The following is a 22,960-nucleotide window of genomic DNA, read 5'->3' as shown; positions in this document are numbered from 1 at the left end:
TAAAAATAGAAAAGAAAAAATAAATAAAATATAATTAAGTGCGAATGTAATATTTCTAACCTGAGAATAAAAAAAAAAAATCACTGGTGTCAGTATGTGTAAAAAGGAGTAATCTGAGAGAAAAGAAAAGCAATTTAGGAAAGCATATTTTGGAGCCATTGATTTTGAGTTAATTGTGGGATACCCATGTACAGATGTTCTTGAACATCCAAGAAAGAAAGAGCTAAACTCACAGACAGTCATGTAGAAGTCTAGCCCTTGTCTGTTTGTGATGCATTCCTGCCATCATTTTAGGGATTGGAAGCAAATTTTCAGACAGATAATGTACAAAGAGTCACAGTGACTTTGGTTTAAAGCCCAGTTTAGACACTAATTAGAGTACGAAATGGACAAAGAAACTAGTAGGTTTCTCATCCACATAATACAGATGATGGTCTTCCCTTGTTGTGCTGCAGTGCCTACTGATGATCTAAAGAGAGAGCTTCACCACTCTGCCTGTAATTGCGCATATTGAGTTTGGGTTGCCTTGCCATTGTGCTTATCGGGTTTAATATGATGTAGTTCTAGCAAGACACTTGTAAGTGAAATTCAGTGCCTCTACATCTAAAATCCCCTGAAATCTTAATAGGATTGTTTAAAAAGGCCTGGAAAGAATCCTAGAGTCTTCTTGTTAATCTTTAGAAAGGATGAGCCCCACTTCTGGGTGCTGTTGCAGCCTGCTGGACCCACAATCTTTCCATCCCCAATTAAAATTTCAGTGCACTAGTATGTTCATCACTGCCATGTTTGAGAAATTGCCAAAATTACTTTTACTATTTTTAAAGGCTGACAGAAACCATGACGCCTAGAATATATCAGTTAAAGTTTGTTGGTTGGACAAAGGAACAATAACCCCTGACATTTTCAGCTGAAGGATCTAAAATATAGAAAGATAAAATGAGAACATATTCATAGTTAAGGTGGAGAGAGCCATTACTCCTTGATCCCAAGCCAAAGGTTTTCTGTGTATAATTGTGCATAAACATAAGGTGCTTAAAAAAATATATGGATGATCTTCAACCTAGTAGATGCTTGGCTACTTGAGCTCAGGCTCTATGTCTTTGACTTTAATTCCATATTCCCATGGCAAAGAGCACAACCCTGTTTAAAAAGATAGTTTTGAGTTAAGTTGGAGATGATGTCAAGAGAGAGAAGTTTTGACACTCTTCACAATTCATTTGGAGAGCCATATTTTTTGGTCTGCTGATCAGGGTGTAATTTATCTTTTAGGGTCTCATGGTAGAAAACAGGGACATTCAAGAGTCATATTAAAGTATTTTCATTGTTTGCTAAGTGAAATTATAAGTAGCAAAGGAAAATATAAAGTAAGCTAAAAACATGAGTCATCATTTCTAAGCACCATTGTAGGCACTACACAAAATGCATGCTTTTAGTCTTTTTTAAAAAGTAGACCATTAAGTGTGCAATGCTAAGAGGAATTTTTATCTCACCTATAAATATAAGTGAGTCTTTTAAGCTCCAAATCCCCATATACAGACAATTTACTGTGGTAATCAAGATGATGCTTGCAATTTAACTTCAGGGACATATGTAACTCTATATGTTGGTATTTTAATAATAATGAATAAAAATATATGTTGGCAGTAAAAAATGTTACTTAAAATATAATCATCTTAAGGAGTCTAAAAGCTGTGTAAAGATCATATTAACTCAGAATTCTCTTTTGTGAGAATTAATGTAAAAAGACCTATAGTATTTAACTGTGCATCTACACTGTAGAACAAATTATTGCCACTTCTTCAGACTGAAAATATCAAATAAGATATTTGATTTTAATATTTATAAAAATGCTAATAGAAAAATAATTTATTTTCTTTTTTCTCTTTTTTCTTTTTTCCTTTGTTGTTTGTTTGCTTGTTTGTTTCTTTGTTTTGTTGGGTCAGAGAGTTGAAAGAAGAGATAAAGAAGGCAAGAGAAATAGAGGGGAAACTTAAACATTGAAGACTTTTCTTCAATGTTTTTAATTTGCCCATAAAACAAAACTATATTCTTCCTTTTGCAGAGAAAAATAGTCAAAACATTAAAACAAATGAGAAGAAAAATATAATTAATGTTTACCAGACTTGTTTACAGGTGGTAACTCTGACCTAGTGGTCACCACCTAGGAGTGAGAAAACCTGAATTTTAGTCCAGGTTGTTCCACAAATCAACTGAATAATCCTGAGCATTTCTGTCATCTCTCTACACCCTGAGACTCTCATTTGTAAGGTGAAGAGCTTGAATTCCACAATTTCAGAGGTTCCTTCTAGTATTTTTAAAATTATTATTTATTAATATACAGTTGGCATACAATATTATATTTGTTTCAGGTATACAACATAGTAATTCAACATTTGTATACCTTACAATGTGATCACCACACTAACTCTAGTGACCCTCTATTGATATCCTTTTAGTATATGAATGTACGAGTAAGTCATTTCCAAATAGGACTGGGGTTGTTCAACAGCTGCTGTATGGAAAAACCCAAGGTGCCTTCATCACACCCAAAGGTGTGGATTTTATATGATTTTATATAAAAGGTGGTCTTTATATGATAAAGGAAAACCGTAAAAATGACAAGTTATTTGTTGAAGAATAACAGAGAATAATAAATCACATGTGAATAAGGTTAGACTTTTTTTAAAATAGCCTTTTAATTTTATCTTGTTTTTATAACACATATTTTTAGAAAAAAAAAAACAATGAATAGACTTTTAAGAGCATATTTTGAGAATATCCTACTATGTCAATGCACCATTCATTTATTAAGAGTGGTTCATTTCTGGAAAAATGATCCCTGGAAAAATTATTATGGTTTGTCTCAGGTTATCAGTCTTATTGGAAGCCAGACATTTAATCCCTCGGGATTTTGTTCCTAAATTTTAAACATCTCTTTCCCTACCCAAATTTCTTCACCCTTTCCTCTTCCCACATATAAATACCGATAAACATTCACACACGCTTTTGGAGGAATTGACTCACAATTTGGCATCATGCAGACACACTATCAGAAGGCTGAGAAGTGAGTGGAGCCTAAAATTTGATGACAACATGGGATTGATTATTTAAAGCCTGCAGGTGGAGCAGATGGTGCTTTGTTTCTTTTCTTCCCAGACTTGTGTTCTTTGTGGTCCGGCCAACGCTCTACAAGGCTGCCAATCCACAGATGGAGAGGACCAAACCATGTAATGTTGTCCTCACTCCCTGTGTGTCTGTATTCACTTTTTGTTTCCCCTCCACTTCACATTCTCCTTCTCATTTGTTTGACTATAAACCTTCAGTACAAAACAGCTATCGATGACACCAATTCTTGGTCAGGTTTTATGACATAGAAACAAAATCCCAGGATAAAATTGTTGAAACGGTTGTTTTTGATTGCAGCAGATGTTATAGACAACTCATGTACTGCTTCCTGTTCTCATTCTGTGCTTTCTCCCTTAAAGGAGAACTTTTTCCATCTATTCTCATTCTATTTTTATAATGATTCTATGGGTGCATATGGCAGAGATAACTCTCTCTGAGAGATGGCAATGGAGATAATGTTTAGTGCATTTGAATGCATTTTCTGAAGTCACCTAGGCAAGAAGAGAAGGAACCAGTCCAGAATAGGAATATCCTTACTCTGGCCCTCCTGTGATTTTCTACTACATCAGGATGTCCCAAATCATGAATTAAAAACAAAACAAAACAAAACAAAAACAAAAACAAAAACTAATTGTTTTGATTTATGCTAGATCATTTCTCCTCGGCTTTAAGAATATGACAGATGTCTAAAAATAATGCACACTTTTAGATTTAGAATCATTATAACATTTTATTAATTCCTAATGACTAAAGGTAATTTGATTACAGGACTGGTCTATTCTCAGTTTTGGAGATATTGTCAAGTTTGTTCATGTAGATGACAGATGGAACTACCTGTTTTCTGGGAAGGGGGAGATCTTTCCTTCTTTCTGATTTGAAATCTTCCCACTCATCACTTTTAGGGATTGGGGAGAGAAATTTCAGACATGCTCTCTAACGGGCACTGTTACAATGTACAGAGTCCATGAGAGTGGAATCCTGAAGAATCTCCTCTGAATTCTTTCATTAGCATAGATTGTTTTAATATATTTGCTAATTTCCAAAGTAAAAACATTTATCCCACAAACTTAGACATCGAAAAGCACATTTCAGAAGAGGAAATGTGCAGTAGGAAAAATGGCAGCTGGTATTACAAAGCCAGTGGGCTTTGGAAACTTACTTTTTCCTGAGGCAGTACCTTGTGAAGGACCACAGAGGGCTGGAGGAGATGGAAAAGATCACTTGCCTAGATGGGACTGTTCAATACCCATTTCACCAGCTTCAAAGTGACCTTGTAATTTTCCTAAAATTTTTCATCAATTTATTTATTTGTTTATGTCTTTATATTTTTCAATGGTCTGTGAACTCCTTGAGTTATGCCACATACTTTTGTTCAAATATATCCCTAATTCCTATCCAAGATGAAAATAAGATCATATAAATATTTAGCGGACTGAATTAAATTGATATGATTAAGTCACTTCTATTTCTACTCAGGGGAAAATAGAGTAAGGGGCATAGCACTAAAAATGTCATCAGTGACACATAAAAAGACCATAAGAACCTAATAAAGATGATAGCACAGTTTTACACATGTTCTATGCTTAATAAATTCATAGATATTATAATAAATATATTTTACCTTCAAAAGATTTTCAGTTTGCTTGTAGAAGTGGATGCCAGAAGGGTTGCGAGTTTTGGGAAGTGATGGAGGCAATGTTGTTTGAAATTGGAGAATACATTTAGATGTGCACAGGTGGGGCCCATCACATAGTTGTGAACTAACTGGGATATTATATGGTGTATGTGCACACATGTATGGAACACTCCTGTGGCTTATTTCAATTAGTTTCAATTTTCTACATTCATCTGATGTTTCCTGATGATAACACAGGGATAAGTAAATACAAAATTTGCATTAATGTTTAAATTATTTTCCAATAAATAGGGTAGCAGATTTATGTTTTCAAACAAGTGTGTTGGAGTTATGTATGCACCTTCCCTCACCTGCATCTTATGCCAAGAGAAAAGTAACCCTAAGCTCTGCTTTCTGTTCATGAAATGGCCATATCTGCTAAGGTGGCCTTGCTGTAGTTTTTATGTTATTTCTCTTCAGTGAGGATCTGGCTCTGTAACGTGTTTGTCAAATATCTCAAAACATTTTTTAAACATTTGTGTTTGAGGGAAAACTCAAAATATGCTGTGCCAGTTAATTTTTTAACACATTTAACAAACAAAAATTTAATCCTTATGTTTCTCATTTATTTTCCTATAATTAAATGAAATACCACTCCCAAAGAATTTGTTGGATAAACAGTCCCATAATCATATGTATATTTTCTTTAAAAAATATGTCAAATCAACTTTCATGAGAATTTTTAGTACCTTGAAGTTTACCTTCAAACTGAATAACACATTTCAAATTTTAAATTTCAAATTTGTTTTGTCGGAATTATGTCTAGGTTCCATGAAGTCATTTTGAATGTCCTACAAAATCAACTTTAAAGAAAATGGAATAATGGGAAAAGAGTGTTAGTACTATTACATGAATTCCTTCCTTCTTTTCTTCCTTCCTTTTTTCCTTCACCATCCCATCCTTTCAACAAGATTTTATGGAAAGCCTATTTATGTATCAGATTCTTTTCTGAGGTCCTACAAAGAGCACACCACCTATGAGAGGATGCAAACAAATAAATGAAATATTAAAAAAAAAAACTTTTAGATGACCAATGTACTATGCAAAGAGCAGCATCCTCTACGAGATTGAATGGTCAGGTGTCACTGTCAATCATGGAGAACATATCTATGCTATCAAGACCACTTCTCCGCCCCTGGTCTCACCCTGTTCTGCATTTTGGAAACATCAAAGATGACTTATAAAACACACTTAGCACATTTAGGGAAGGCTGGAAGGGTAACTACTGAAGTAAATATCAGATTCAAGGTCGGACAAGATCAAAAATGATTTTCTATTACTGTGTGGATCATAAATAAATTATTAAAATTAGAAATTTATTTTCAAAGATTTTTACACAAATGGGAATGAGATATTCTAAATTATTCTATCCCTCTAGATAACAATTATTACAAGAGTCCTTAGGGACTGAATATAGGAGAGCAGTTAAACAATGTTTTCCCCTTTAATGGCCTTCTGTCTTATAGAATAAGCTCAATAGCTGTAACTTGAAGCTTTGCTCAAGGGTATTTGGGTTTTTGAATTAGATAAACCTGGGTGAGAATTCTGGCCACAGATCTTTTTAGTATGTGACCTTGAACAAAATAAACTTAACATCTCTGAACTTTATTTAACTGTGAAGGTAAGTTATATCTGTTTTTCAGGTTTGTGAAATAGCACATAGAAACAAGTCATGCTAGCCTTGTTCAGAGGACAAGTTAATAAATGGTGGTATATGTTGCCATGATTCCTTTCTTTATGGACTATCTTTCACTAAGAGAATTTGCTCTCTTTCTCTTTGATCATTTCAGACAACTGTGATGACCCATTAGCATCCCTGCTCTCTCCAATGGCTTTTTCCAGTTCCTCAGACCTCACTGGTACTCATAGCCCAGCTCAGCTCAACAGAAGAGTTGGTGAGTAGGGTGACTAAATCTCTAAAGCAAAGTGCTGAGTAAGCATACAAGAGGTAAATGGAAGAAATGCTGATATCAAGCCCAAGATCACTGTTTAGAATTAGGATAGAATGAGGGAGTCAGGACAGAATGAAAAAATTGTTTTCCAGCATAAAATGGATATTGAAATTATGCTGATTCTTGTTTCCCCAACTCACATTTTTCCTCCTTGATAATCATGAGAGCACTTTGAGAAAATACATTTTTTTAATTTGCTTTATTTTTAATGTTTCATGTTTGTAATATAAATAGCTACTAAAATATATTTTTATAGCATTTATGAATGAAATCTACCAAGTTTTCCTTTACAACTTTGTTTTAATGAAATTTAAATGTGCTGATTTTTAAAAATGTAAAATACTATTAAGTTGAAGTAAGAAAATATGAATAAAATGTAATCCTACCAGCTAGAAATATGAAGATAGCCATAGTTAAATGTTGGGTGTGTATCTTTACAGTGTGTGATAGAAATAATAGCAGGCACTCGCTAGCTAATCTCTTATGTGAAATGCCTTTAACAAATATGATATTGGATATTGAAGTCGGTATATGTTAAATCAGATTCAAATGTTGACATATACATATCTATATACATATGTATATATATATATACACGCATACATATATAGATATAGTTGTACAGTTGATTTTTAACTTTTGAAGACTATTTAAATATCTTATATTTGTATATTTGTATATCTAATGAGTATTATAAACTCCTTTTAAAGTTAAAAATAATTTTGTATATAATTTCAATAGATACACTGATCTATTAGAGTTTATGCTAATTACTTAGTTATGTTTTCCTAGTGCTATGTAGAGCAATCACATTAGTAAGTCTTCCAATGTTGAACTATCTTTGCATTCTGGAATAAATTCTAATTGTTGTGTTATTGATATTGTTTTTATAATGTATGATATGATCCAATTTGTTAATATTTTAATTTATAGTTTTGAATTTGTTCATCAGAACCTGATTTGCAATTTTCATTTTTATATTTTTTGTTTCATACTACATTTTACAGATTTTCTATTATAATGGGATCAGTAATTCAGTAATTTAAAAGTTAGTTAGTTCTATGCTTTGTTGAGCAAGAAGCTTAAAAATATTATTCTAAAGGGAAAAGAATAGAAAATCAAAGACCCAACAGAAAAATATAAACAACCATTTTGTATTAATACTGCCCTTAGCAGAATACACTGTGCCAAAATTTTTATAAAGCAATTCACCTATGTTAAGGTATTTTGTCTTCACGAAAATACAATAAAGTAAATGTTATTACCTTTTACCTTCATATAGGGTACCTGAGGCTCAGAGAAGTTTTAAAACTTGCCTAAGAGTTAAGAAGGGAAATGCTTGGATTTAAAACTAAGTCATCTGAATCAAAAGTTTTCCCCTAACAATCACATCAGCAAATTAGTTCATTAACACAGGTTAAATAAAGTAAAAGACTTGGAAACTATCAACTAGAGTTCAAATACTGGCTATTGCATTTACTTACAAGCTCTGTGAGTGTCGCCAAAGCCACCTGCCCCCAGACTCAGTTCTTTATCTGTGAAGTAGACTAATATTGCCTGCCTTGCAGCATTATGGGCAGACAGAGACCAGACTTCGTCATGTTCAAAAGATCTTTCTCACTGAATGGTAAAAAATTCCTCTGGAGCAGAGAGGTCCTCTTGTCATTTCAGGAAAAAATACAGGTTGGCATATTTTAATATTGTCTCCAAGAGGGCATCTATAGCCAGAGTTTGTCTCATCCCACGAAATTGTGGAGTGTCAGAAAGTCATTGCTGCCTTATAACTCCTTGGCAGTTTCTGAGGAAGCTGTGAGTCTGATCACAGGCCAGCTCCTCCCATAGTGGACAGATATTGACAGGGTACAGATGTCTCTGCTCCAATTTACTATAATTGTCCTGCTTACAGGGGAATCTGGCCAGCCTAAGGCCTGCATGAGTGTATCCAGAGAGGAGTTTGACTGCTCTTCCTTTTCCCGGAATCTAAATCAGAAAGGCCATTCAGGAGACACAGTCATTGTAATGGAATGCATTGGCCTAGACCTCATTCTCTAGCACAGCTCCCAGGATTGACAGCCTCTCTTATAACAATGGACCCAGCCATGGTGCTCAGTGGGAATTAAACACAAGGTGAAGGAGGTATCAGATGACTGATTCTCATCCAAGCACTATACATTTGAATCATCTGGAGAGATTTACAAGTAGTAGTACCTGAACTTATCTTCCAGCTCTTCTGAATTGTCTGGAATAGAAACCAAGCGTAGATGTTGATAAAGTAAATAAATACAAGCTTTGCAAATGATTCTAAAATGCAACAAGAGTTACCAACTACTAGATTGAATGAATTAGTGAAAAATAAATCCTTTTATTAATATTTTATTAATATTTTTTGAGCATTTACTACATGCTAGGCACTGTTTTAAAACCCTGGCACATAGTTGGTAAAGTAACCATGCAACCTATTTATAAGGTTGTTATATATATATAATGCAAATGACCACATTAATTAATTAATAGAAAAATTGGTAGTTAATAATATTGATATTATATATATACAATATATATGATGGACATGTGTATATATACATACACATATAGTAGGCTATGTAGAGAAAGTCAACTATATACATGTGGTTGGATATATAAAGTCAGAGTATATATGAAAGTGACATAGAGGTGGATATATATACATATTTCCATAAGTTAATAGAATATAAATACACACAAGTAAATATGCATATATATATAATATGTGTATAATAATATGTACCTGTACATATACATACATATGTAAAACATACACAGAATATATCCATATATAATATATATTATAATAAAACAAGTTATGTAAATGTTATTAAGAATATATTTGTCATATATTTTCTAAATATAAAATTTAGAAAGTTAAGGATAAAACTAATTTTATTTACATTGAAAATATCAGTATAAAATAATGATTCATATTTTTTCTTCTAAATGCCAATTTATTTCCTATCTCTTCACTCAAAAAACCTGGAAGTAATTTTAGTCCTGCCTAATGAACACTCCTTTTCTACATGTCTTACTTTAAAATTTCCTTTTTATTTTCAAAGAAGAAAGACATAAAACATACCTCAGGGAAGCAAACTATTCCACATGGTTTGAAATCTAGGAGACTCTCAGGTATACATGGAGCTTTCAAAGAACATCTTGTTTTTAATTTGAATTCTCCATATAGTGTTTTAAACAGCAAGTTTATAGCCAAATACTAAATAAGTACTACTCTGTTATCAAGTTTGCCTCCTCCTCCTGAATGGTGGGATTTTATGCACAAGAGTTTATACTGTTATCAGCTTATGCCTATTGGCATACAACTAAAAATTCGAACAATAATACACTATTAATCCAAAGAAAGAAGATACCTACCAAGAAAGGCTCCCAGTATCTGAGCCAGCAGCCATTACTAAACAAGGGCATCTCACACAAACCCTGCGTCAGCAGGGCCAAACTGCCTGACATCTGCACTGAACTGCCTGCCTATACTGTATCCTTGCTGTCTGAGTCAGCCCTTATAAAGGAGTTGCTGGAATCATACTTAACAATTATCCCCATAAATATCTTTATTGACTAAGTAGTGTGACGAAGGACAATGCTTTTGGACCAATCGCATTGTGAGGATTTGGAACCCTCATTTGCATGAAAATGGACCTATCATGTATCAGGAGCAGGGACTTCTCACTGTATAAGTCTGCTCCCCACTGGCTCAGGGAGCACGTGTTCTCTTTACATTGAAGACTGCATTTTCTAGGCTGGAGCTGAAACACCAAAGACATCTTACCAGAGCAGAACTGTCTGGCTAGTGATTGGCTTCACTCAAGAGCCTCCTCACCCAGGAACCCCCTCAAAGCTACACTGTTCCACAGCCATTCAGTATTATAATCGAACTGTACCACTATTGAACTGTCTCACAACCATGTTGTTCTGCAGCCATGCTGTATCACAATTGAACTGTTTGCACTGAGTGAAATTTCCTTCTTTATCCCAATCTGAGGACTCCTGTTGGCATTGCATTGGTGCCAATGACCATTGATTGACAATACTTAGCACTTATGATAAGCCCTCAATGTTCTAGGCTCTTAAGGTAATATCAACTTCATTTTTATAATTGCCATCCATGCAGATACTATTGTTATCTCTGTCATAGTTTAGAAATGCATTGCGGAGAGAGGGAAAAAATGAATATTAGAATAATAATCCTAGGTAGATACAAACCTAGTTAATGTCTTACAAGATAATAAAATCTGGGGCTTAGGTCTTCTCTATTAGACAAATATTTATAGGTTAACATGTAACATGTACACAATATCTAATGCACAATTAACCAGTGAGTAGCAGAACCAAATGACAGGTACATTCTCCTAGAAACTTAAATAATAATTAAATAAACTTGTTAAAAATTACCCCCAAAAGACATTGAAAAGACACATTGTACTCTCTTTTGATTTCTAAGTTTGGGGTAATTTTCTATTAATGTACTCCATTCATTCATTTGTTCATTCACTTATCACAGTATTTCATGAATTTTTTTTCTACCTCTGTCATTCAGCATTCTAAAAACTTGTTAAGGAACTTCTGGTATTCTACCCAAGATGAATTCAAATTGTAAAACATTTGACTTCCACAACACTAAGTCTTTTTGATTGAATCAAATGTGCTCAATGGCATCCTTGCAGCTCATTACTGCTCAACTATTTCACAAAGATAAACCCGGCAAGTTTTCTGGCACCATTTAGAATTGCCAAATCCCCAAGGAATTATAGGTAGGTTTCCTCCACTTTCAGAAAGTAGAGTGTTTATGTGAAACCTTTCATAAGCCAAAATGGCATAAAGGAAAGAAATGATTAGCATTCATTTAAAAGCAAGAATCTTCAGATTTTTTCCATTAGCAAAAATAAGTACTAATGTAGGTCTTTCATAAAAGCAAAGTGGTGTAATACGCACTTTCAAAAAGCAAGGAATACCTGTAAACCTTTGGCATACATTGAACATAGGTGATTAAGGATCGTTTTACCTCCAGTGCATGCTTCGAGCTCAAGAGTACACATCTCTGACCTATATTCCCCGGAAGAAAGTGTGCACCATTGATAAGTGTGTCATGTCAGAAGTAGGGGTCATTTCAAAAAGTTAAAATGAAGTGTATAGGAAAGGTGTGCTGATGAGCACTCTCAGAGTCTGAGCAAAGCAAGTCTAATGAACTCTTTCAGTGACAAAATCATATTTCTGAGAGAAAATGCACCCTGTGAGCTTAGGCTCTTCTGTGGCACACACTGCCTGAGCAATCCATTGAAAGAAGTAGGGGTTAGATGCTTAAAACCCACTGTAATAGTCTTCACAGTGCTCTCATCTATGAAAGGGATTTGACAAACGAAGTTTTTGTTCTCTCACTTCCACATACCCCTCAGTCCTCATCTTATCCACATGCAAAAAAATGAAAAGCAAGGAAGAGAACTAATTACTTTTGAAAACTAAACTACAAAATACATTAAAATGGGGGTCAGCTCACCACTCACTTAGGTTGTCAAGTCAACTTATATAATTGTGCCTTAGCAGAGATCTGACTTTGTCAAATGTGATTTGTTTTGTGGCAAGAAAGCTTTTGATCTGGGCATTAAAGTCAGCTGGGCTAAGAGAAGCACTTACTGTTAGCAGGAAGTACAGGAGCTGGTGGCACAGCATAAAGCCACGAAGCTGTGGGTTAGACTTGTTTGAAAGTGAGGGGAAGGTTTTAAGTTACTTTATATGATTAAAAAGCAAATAGAAACAGTCATCTTTGGCCCCATGAGAGGGGAGGTTTTTACGTTTCTTTCTCATCTTTCCCCCAATATAGTTTTGCAGACAATTATGTTTACTTCTTGTTGTTCCTTGAAATGTTAATCCTTCTTCCTCACTCAATATATTTTTGAAATGCCTGCCTGTGTAAATTGAGATTGTGTGTTTCTAGCATGACAATTTTGTTGCCATGGAGAATCTAATTTTTTATGTCAAGGCATTTTCAGCTTCCTGGGCTCTTGGATTAATGAAGAGGCTTAAAACTCTTGCCTCCCTTTGGCACAGAAACCACATATACCTTTATCCTCCCTTGGGCAGCACTGGTTGTAAAAAATCTAAGGACACATGAAGGTCTTTGGAAGTTGGTTTTCAGTTCAGCATCATTGGTCCCTATGTGAGGAGATGTGAATTAGGAATGGTAGAGGAATCACGGTTCTCACAATTAGCATGGTATCGGCTATCTAGGGACTTGTTCCAGATAACTAGGTGACAATCTAAGGATCAAATTTCACAGGCAGCACTGTAATATCTCCTTACAAAATATAGTGCAAGCCTCCCATCTGGATTGATTGAGCCAGATGTGATATGGATATAATGTGATCTGTATAAAAAGATGGTGAAATATACAGAAATATGTCATTGGACTCATTCCTTTCCCCTTAAAGAGGTCTTTCCTTCTTTTTAGCACATATCTTTTCTTTTGTCTTATCCTAGTCACCCCAGGGATGGCATGCATCAAGTCCTGTGCTTTTCTTTATTGCCTTATATATATTCTCCCTGCTAAGTATAAACCCTGAGTGGAAACATGGGCATCACTTTGTTAGAAATATAGATTCTCGAACTCTGCCCCAAATCTTCTGGATCAGAACCTGTGCTTTAACAACTGTTGCATTTACAAATTTAAATTTGAGATGTACTATTCTAGAGCATCCCTGAATATTCTGCTCCTTTAATTCTCACCCTCATGTCTTTTTAACTATGGATCTCAGGGCTAGGGGAGGATGGAAGTATTACCCTAAAAATAGAAGTCCTTTCAAACTGAGAGGGATCGATCATTTATTTGAGATCAAAGAATAGCTGTTTGAGAATACTGATTCAAGCAGAAACCCAAATAGTGTTCACATTAGGAGACAAAGACAAGGGGTATTTGTGAGAAAGGGAAAGAGGATAATTGCATTAATAGGAGGAAGGCACATCTACTGGTACAGATAATATAGTGATGTTATTTCTAAGTAATGTTTATAATTATAATATTTACTTTCTTTTATCTTTGAAAACAGTTCTTGGGGGCACAAGGTTACTTCAGGTCCAGTCTAAAGGTTATTTTGCTTTGCTTTAACAATCTAAAGATTTGAAGTATAAGATGTGCAAGGCAATTCCTCTGGCTTGGCAGCTCTGACTCCATTTTAAAGTAGCTCTAATTATATCATTGTTTACAGAGGAAATCAGAGTTGGCTAATTTATTATGAAAAAAGAACCATGCATGGAACTATAAACTTAAGCTCTATTTATATTATCATGTCAGTACTCAGTACTCAGATAGGTGGCATTATTCACATTTTTAAAGATGAGGAAATAGAGAGGTCAAGTCACTGATCTTAGGATACACAGCTAATTATTACTAGAACTTGGATTTGAATCTAATTCTGTCTACCCCACAGGAATAAATATCTTTATACACGATCTGAGATCTTTATCTGAGTAAAGGTGTTGTTGGCATAATAGCCACCCCTTTCGGGTAATTTTGGCATTTCTACTAGGATTGTAAGCATTTTAATCACAAAGACTAGATTTTCAGGCATCAAGGAAAAAAGAGAGATGTGGACACCTATGCTCCTCAATGCCCCTAAAATCATACTGTGATCTAATAATATGGCAAATTTATTCTTGACCTCAACATTTAAACAATGCCCTAGACCTCTTCTCTTACTAAGACAGCTGTAGATACTTGAGAGATATACATGAGATATGCATGATAGAGGTACAGAACAGAAATTTTCTACTATTTAACACAAGCCTTGGGACTCTTTCTCAGATGTAGACAAGTCCGGTGTGATGACCCTTTCTATTCAGCCAGGACAACTGCAAAGAAAAATAATATTAAGAGAGGAAAGGGAAAATCATATGAATACTTTTGCTCCCTAATAATATAATGCTGCGAAGATTCTTAAAATCAACATTTGGCACAGAGGAAGTGATGGTTAAGCCCGTGTAATACACCCTTTACTTTTTCTCCTGATAACTGTTCATTTCCTTTGAAAGGTCAAGCTGAGGATTTTTTCTAAATGACACTTTTTAAATTGCTTATTCAGTAAATCACCATTTGAAGTCGCTAATATTTTGCAAAGAGATGAGATCTTCAATTTGTTTGCTGCATTTAACTTTAAGTCATTGTAACCTAAAAAATATAGTAATGGAATTAATTGCAGGATAATTAGTGGCATATATTTGTCTAGAGATTGTCAGTTTATTTCTGCATTTACAATAGTGTCACACCAGGAGGAAATAAGTTGTATTTGAATAACACATTGTGTGGTAGATTCTCTCTGTCTAACCTGTAGTTGTTAGGGAGAATCTACTCACTTGCACTCAATTTCTCTAGAAAAAGATTTCACTTAAGACATTATGAAAATGTTGTAAATATGAACTAAAGATTATTGTTTCCACCATATAGTAAAAAATGGTAACATATAACCAACTCTAAGGAACCAGAAAATAGTAGGTGACGTAAACATGCAGTTCATTGTTCTCTAGGACTCCAGCTTGAATGCTTCTTATCCTATGAGGTCCATTTCCTGGAGCCCTTTTTTGAGTGTTTCAAACTATACTTACCTTATTTATACTCTAAACAATTAATTGCTATGTCTGGAAATTATTTTTCTAATCGATATATATGTTTGATAAAAATACAGACTTTATAAAAGAATCTTTATCATTTGTTGTTAACGTCTTATTTCTAATGAATCTCTTTCACAAAATTATCTAGAACAAATTATCTTATATTATCTTTGAGATAGCTTCATTAAGGCAATTTTATATGCAAGTAACAGAAACTCACTTTTTTGAAAAAATTCCCTAGCTTAAAAAAAATATATTATTGTTGAGACTAGGAGTATGAAGATTGAACAGTGTTCATCTTATAATAATTAATTAAATGAAATATTTGGTGATATTTTTATGCATCTGTGTTCTTTTGATTTTACATTTTTGTAAAGGAATTAAAAATAAAATTTACTGCCTAACATAAAAGGAAATCCTTAATGAGAACAGGGCCCAGAGATAGTGGATTCAGTTTGACAATGCTGCCCTCAGTGTCAGCATTATTCTGGAGCTAAAATGCCTGTCCAGCATCTCAGCCAAATACAATGTTCTGGGAAAGAAACAGACCATAACCTGCTAGGGCTCTTTTAAGCCATTCCATTGTGACTCCGCAAAACAGACCTATGATGAACATCATCTAAGAACTTGTTTGAAAATATGATGGTCTGGACTTAAATTAACTAAATCAGAAACTCTGACCATATGACTTAGAAACCCCTGTTTTTTAAAGCTCTCAAGTGATTCTGATGCACTAAAGTTTGAGAACCACTGCTTAGAGCAATGTAACTTTTCCAGCACTCAGGACTCAGAATCCAGGACCCAGATTACCCATTTACTTCACTCCCACATCACCAGTAGATTTTCTTTCATGTCCAGTTAGCCATAGTTTGGTCGTATGTCCACTTCCAAACCCAATCACAGTCTAAGGAAGGTGGAATTATCCTGGTTTCTTGACTGGCATTAGATTAACGATTCAATGTGGAATAAGAGAATAATCAATCAGGTCTCCTCTTCCTCTTCTTAGAGTTGTGTCTCCTGTCTTTTGCTGGATTACATTGTATATCTTCCAATCAAAAGAGTAACATTCTATTGGAGCTTTGAACTAATGCCAGAATTATTATCTTGGATAAAAACATACCAAGATGAAGCTTTTGGGGTAGCACAATTAAACGTACTTCTCTTTAACTAATTTGTGCCCATAGTCATGAAACCTATGAGATGACATATGTTATCTTACTTGATCCTTGATAAAGAAGACACTTACTGTATAATTTTTACGGAAGCAGAGAAATGAGCTTAACAAAGTCACAAAGTATAAAGTGACACTTTCCACTCAAACATTAAACTTAGACTGGGCACTGTCTTTCAAACAAAATTGCCCCAGGAAAGCAAGATAAATGTAGATGCTTGACTGTGCAAAACTCTACTGTTCATGAGATAAGAGTTTTAAGTGGTAATGGCTATTATATAAGATCTGCAGTTTTAAATGACTTCCTTCTACTTCTCCATTTTCTCTTCAAAGATCATGGTAAAGTCACTTTTTTTCTATATGCCTAAAAATATAAAGAGTGTTTTGCTGATGAATCACCTACACTGCTTTACTCATGAAAGGAATTTAATAATTATATATTCACTAAATGAGGAATTAATCATCTAGTAAAACCTCCTTAGACCTGAGCAGCCAGTGGGTAGAGTTAGATTGTACTGACTTACCAAATTAAAATAGAGTTCAGTTTCCACCATTTTATGAGAAATTCTAGAACAGTATTATGCAGCAGAAATTTCTACAGGATGGAAATGTTCCATAGCTGTACTGTCATATAAGGTATCCTCTTAGCTATACATGTCTATTGAAATATGGCTAATGCTACTGATAAACTGAATTTTCAATTTAAGTTAAATAAATTTTAAATTTAAATAGCTACATGTGGCTAGTGGCTACAGTATTGAAAAGAGTTCTAGAGTCCTTTCAAGAATGATATATATGACATTCTCACATAAGTTTATAAAAATCCCTGGGTATATTTAAGTGTATATGAATCAGTCCTCGATCTTCAAGGGGCATGAATTTGAAATATCCTTGGGACTGAAGTCTAAGTCTTTTGAGCCCCAAATGCCCTCCTGATGATCTCCCTTGCTTCTTTGTTAACTTTTGCACTGTGAAATGTGCAGCCAAATATCGTGTTCTGATTTATGAGGACCTTAATGGCTCTACTCTTCATAAGGGGAGATACTTATTATAGGACATCGTAGCAAAACTATCTGAGTAATGAGCACCAGAACCCTTCAGAGTAATAACACAGCTTTCTCCTATAAACATAGAGAGACACATAGGTGTGTGACCAAGTACACACAGTATCACAAAGACTGTTGGTGCCCATATACTCTAAACTTCACTTTTGTACAAGGACTCCATCTTAGAAGCTGAGTAGAGATACGACTTCCTGTTCCATTTACTTGTGGTGTTGTGATCCCTGGAGACAGGCTTTGAGGGAAAGCAAGAGGGGAAGCTATGAAATAATGTAGTCAGATGAAGTCTACCTTCCTTCAGATGCTAAGAAAATGTTTTGGACCACAGATTGCACTATAAGTATTAATCATGCCTTGACACAGTAGGATCAACCTTTGAATCTTGTATCAGTCATTTAGCAGATGAGGTTGGGATAGGTAGCTTCCCAGGAAAGAAGGCTTCTATTTGGACAAGGGTAGATATCTTGAGAAAGGTACAGAGAGTTCCAGTTGTCAGCCACCACCCACAGCTAGGGGACACATCCACCCTCTAAAGAAGCTCTGCTTGAGGACATTTCAAGCAGAGCTACTTTCAACCACAAAGGCTACACCTTCCCTCTCTGCCCAAGGGCTTCCTCTCCATGCTGTAAACATACCCTGCCCTCCAGCAGCCTTCAACCAATATCTGACAGAGTTCCCATTCTGCTCCAGTGTGTCCTATTCTGTTGGAATTAAGCAAACATTTAGGCATGACTGGCTAACTGACGCATCATGGATTGGCTCTCCTTTCTTTCCTGTATCATCTCCATGGCCTTCACCTGACTTCCTGGAGTCAATTCCTAAATGAACTACTTACACTCAAATTTAAGTCTCAAAATTGACTTCTGGGTAATTCAAACTAAGTTGCACACAGAGAACTACTCCCTCAGACTTTGCTTGTGAGTCAGTCTCAGTTATGATAACTGAGGTCTGATTAAAATTCAAATTCTTCCCTCACAAGAATTTTCTCTATGAGTTCCTTTGTTCTTTCCTGCAAACTGGCTTCAAGTAGGGCCACTCCAGATTCTCCTACAGGTTTTTACCTTTTTTAAACACACAGTCTTTTTGGTTAAATTCTCCTTTTCCTTTTCCCCAGGAGGCTCCTTAGTTCCAAAATAAATGTACAGATAGAAGTGTAAGAGCCCTGGCCAGGACTAGTCTGCAATGCCCAGGTCCTACGACACCTGCCCAGTAGCATAAAGATGATGCCATGTACCAGCCAACAACTTTCCAGTTTCAGAACTCCTTGCCTGGCCAAAGGTCCTGTTACAAGTGGATAATAACAATTCTATGAGCAGAGGTGTAAGAAGACATTATGAGCACTATGAACAGGCTTATGAATGTTATTATTACTCTTATCCTACTGTATAATGTTAAATATTTATGAGGAGGCTCTCTGCTTTACTCATTAACATCACTAGGTAGTTTATGCCTGAACAATCTCACACCTTTGCTTACAAAGAGCCATTGACTATTTAATAAATAAAGATGGAGCTTGTAATTCAACCTTCCAGTCATTTGTGGGAATGTGCTTATAGCTTTTAGGGCCTTGTGTAAACCTGGGAGAGGCATATATCTAGGAAAACTATTCCTTATAAGGTTTATTTTAGGATTTTAAAAAATGGCCAGGCTTTGTGTTTCAAACAGATTGGTGTGAAAATGTTATCTATAACTATTTTAGCTCCTGTTGGTCTTGCACTAAATGGACTCTCCTTTTAAAATGATAGCAGAGACCTGAATATAATTTGTTTTGTGCCCATAGCTAGTGTGTAACATCAATTAGTTCTTTCTCTTTTAGAGTTAGGAGTGGAAATAAACAAGAAAGACATTTCTTCAATTTTGACCAATTATTTAGTTTTATGCTTAGAACTTTCCTTAGCATGTAAAGTTGGATATAAGCATGGTGATTTAGAGACCCGCGCAGGGAACTGAGTATCAGGAGACCTGAGTCTCTTGTTTTACATTAAAGCTTTCTTAGAGTTTTCCATAAGAGTCATTTTCTGCTTTGTTTAAGACATTAGTTCCTGATAATACCTAGGGCAGGGGTGAGAAATCTTAAGAACTGGGTTGGAGAGCAGTTTTTACCATTTAATCTGGATAAACTATTTGGCCCTTTGAGACTGCTTGATTCTCTAGTGAATGAAAACTAAAAATACTATTGCTGGTTGCTATGAGAATCAAGCAAGATACTGAAAAAACATGTAATGTGAATTATGTTTCTAGCAAGAATTACTAATTAGAGGAAGAAGGAGGAAGAGGAGGAAAATGCTCTATTCTTGCTGTTCAGAGGCTGTATAAATGAGCAGTTAAGAGTTTGGGCTTTGGGGTCCTGGTTTTCTATGTTTGAATTCCTTGCACTGTTACTTACTAGTTGTCTGATCTTAGAAAAACTACTTAATAATTCTGGCCTCAGTTTTCCCACCTCTAAAATGGATATGATGATAATATCTATCGTGCAGAGCTACTGTGATGATGAATGAGTTCATGTTGGCCAAGTGCTTGGGGTAGTGCTAAGCACTGAGCAAGGACCAACCGTTAGCTAATGGCATGTAGAAATGAACACTCCAAGGGCATGTGGAATAAGGGTGATGAGAAGGAGCCAAGGACTAATAGAGAGTGAAAAGAATTGTCCAAGGAAGAGAAATGATGGATATTTCTGAATTCACAAATTTCCAGATTTCTTTGGCAATTGCAATTCTGACTATAAGTATCTATCCATGTTGGGTTTAGAGATCAAATTGAAGAAGAGTGTCCATCTTTAGATCCAGAAGCAATTTGGTATTGTTATTTTTGTTTTTAATAATAAAAAATAGCATATTGTATTTAATTAATTTGAACCATTAAAAATAAATAATGCAAATTTTATTATGTAAAATATTAGAACTGAAACTTCGGAAGCTATCTTATTGAGTGTTTCCCAAACCACTCACAATATCATGAGCACCTTTCTAAAAATAGAGAGTCCTAGGTTAGGCACATGAGTAAGTTATCAAAAATTAGGTCAAGGGATCTGTGTTTGTGGTATTCACAGTCTCTCTAGGTATTTCCGATAGTTGAACACATTTGAGAATTTCTCATCTCATCTAACCTCAGGAACAGAGCTGAATCTGGAACCAGGTCTCTTGATTTTCAGTTCAGTATCTCCTATCTGAAGCTTGGGATAGTCTAATAATAAACTAGATATAGCCTCCAAATCATTCAGTATATTATAATTGAAAATTATTGGAAAATTCTAGATGGTATAACAATCTAAGATGAGGTTATTTTTCCTTTAAAATTAAAATCGTTCTTTAAATTGTCATTCAATTCCTTTAAATCTAAACTGCAGAATTTATGGAAATTACAGTTAATAATCATTGATACCACAGCCACATCTATAGTCAAGGCTGCCTTAGTTAACACCTTTAACTTGCCAAACACAGGTATCTGTGTGTATGTTACACTCACAATATAGAGAATAATTCAGAAACAGAAAGCTAGCATGGGCGCTGTATGTCTTCAGAGCAACTGCAAATAGTATCTTCAGGCTACTCTCATCATTTGAAAAAACATATTTATTGTTCAGTAGAAAGAACAAAATGTTTGCCATAGCAACCAAGGCAACCCTTGGTTGTCTGGCCTATTAGCAGGTAGCATCTTCAACAGCAGGGAAAGAGTCCTCGGCAGTTATCACCCAGAGAGTGTCCTTTCATTTAATAGCTTAGGCTGAATCTCCTGGGGTTGGAAAATTTTTGATGTGTTAATGAATGCTAACAGCAACAATTCCATTTAGTTAACTTCAGGGGGATTAATAAACTAAAGTTTTTACTGTGGGCAAAAGGGAGATGTAATTTTCTTTAAATAAATTCGAAGAATTTTTTTTTTTAGCTTTAACTCTCTTTTTAAAAATTTAATTTAAGTTTTGGTCAGTCTTTTGTGATTTTATTCTTTCAAGGTGGTGGGATGAATGCCTTGTCTTTTTATTTTCCTTCTTCTATTCTCAGCATACATTCGTATCATACATGCATATGATAAGAACAATTAGAATAAATGACGAAAAGCTCTACAGCATGACTAGGAAGCCCAAGTGTGGATTATTGGGGGTAAAAAAGAAATAATTAAAGTATGAAGGTTTTAAATTCTAAAATGGCAATGTCTCACAAAAAGTCATAAGCCCTTTATTATACCACCAGCTGTCAATATACTCTTTATGCAATAAACCCTATAAATATGACTAATGAGATTCTCAGGTTACAAAAGAAAGGCATGTGGATAATAGAAAATATGTTACATGCAAAAAGCATAAAAGTCATTCATACTTTCACCACTCAGAAGAAATCATCATACAAATTTTGTACTATCATGTTTTAATGAGGTTTCTATCACGTAGTTTACACAACTTTGCTTTTCATTCACTTAAGAAGAAAGAGGCCTCTTGAAAAGGGCAGCAGGATAGATCAAGCAGAAATAAAGAATAAGTTCAGGATGATTTTAGATTTCTTGCCAATGTAAAATCACCTTCTCCGTAAACTTCACTGTCAGTTTTGAGAAGTTGGGGGAAGATGGAGTGGATCGAGAACTGTACATATATAGATGAAGACAGAGCTGATTGATAAAAATGTGACTGTGCATCTGGCTTCTCGAATGTTTTCCTCCTTTTGCCCTTCCTCCTTATTCATTTTCTAGGCTCTTAGAACCCTTTTAAAAACCTTTTTTTTTTCTGTTACATAATTGTCGCAAATAGCTATGCTTGAATCTTGAGTGCCAGGTGTTTTAAACTTGTTGGATCTCAGTTTCCTCGGTTATATTATGGAAATTATGGAATTAATTTTACAGTATATTCTATATGAATTAAAGTAGGCAAAACTGTGCTATCAAGTAGATACAATGTGCAATTTCTTAAACACAATAAGTATTTAGTCCTCTTTCGTGTTAGAGGTTAGGGCAGGTGTTCAAGTAGGCAGGTACTTTCCTCCATGGGCTGATGCAGGAATCCAGGATTTGTCCGTTTTGGTTCTGCCATCATCTAAGGCCTTGTTGTTAACTGCATTTATCAATAATGGAAGGCAAAAGCAAATGGGAAAGAGACCTGATGGCCTGCAAGTGGCACATTTTTTTTCTCACTTACATTTTTTTTTTTTTTTGGAGACGATTGGTCCAGCTGTCCATATCTATAATAGTATAGACAACTTAAAAGTGCAATTAAGCCATGCAAACACTGCAGTTCTATTACTACAGAAAAAAGAGAGAATGGGTGTTAGTGACTGTTAGCAATATTTGCCACTGTGTTCACATCTTGCAAAAACTTAATAAAATACATTCACAGAACGCGCTG

General features: G+C 34.9%; 1 protein-coding gene across 3 annotated transcripts in view; it reads left to right on the top strand.

Moving 5' to 3' along the window:
- Positions 1-22,960, top strand: part of CNTNAP5 (contactin associated protein family member 5) — a 723,905-nt gene that overhangs the window by 141,149 nt on the left and 559,796 nt on the right. For all 3 annotated transcript variants that reach the window (XM_016161356.2, XM_016161355.2, XM_016161357.2), the window contains exon 2: positions 6,592-6,696. In XM_016161356.2, coding sequence (XP_016016842.2) covers positions 6,592-6,696 — 105 coding nt within the window. The remainder of the gene's footprint in view (positions 1-6,591; positions 6,697-22,960) is intronic.

This window comes from Rousettus aegyptiacus, unplaced genomic scaffold (assembly GCF_014176215.1).
Source record: "Rousettus aegyptiacus isolate mRouAeg1 unplaced genomic scaffold, mRouAeg1.p scaffold_m13_p_2, whole genome shotgun sequence".
NCBI classification, from domain to species: Eukaryota; Metazoa; Chordata; class Mammalia; order Chiroptera; family Pteropodidae; genus Rousettus; species Rousettus aegyptiacus.
Note: the sequence above shows the minus strand (reverse complement) of the source record. Positions and strands in the feature narration are given on the sequence as shown.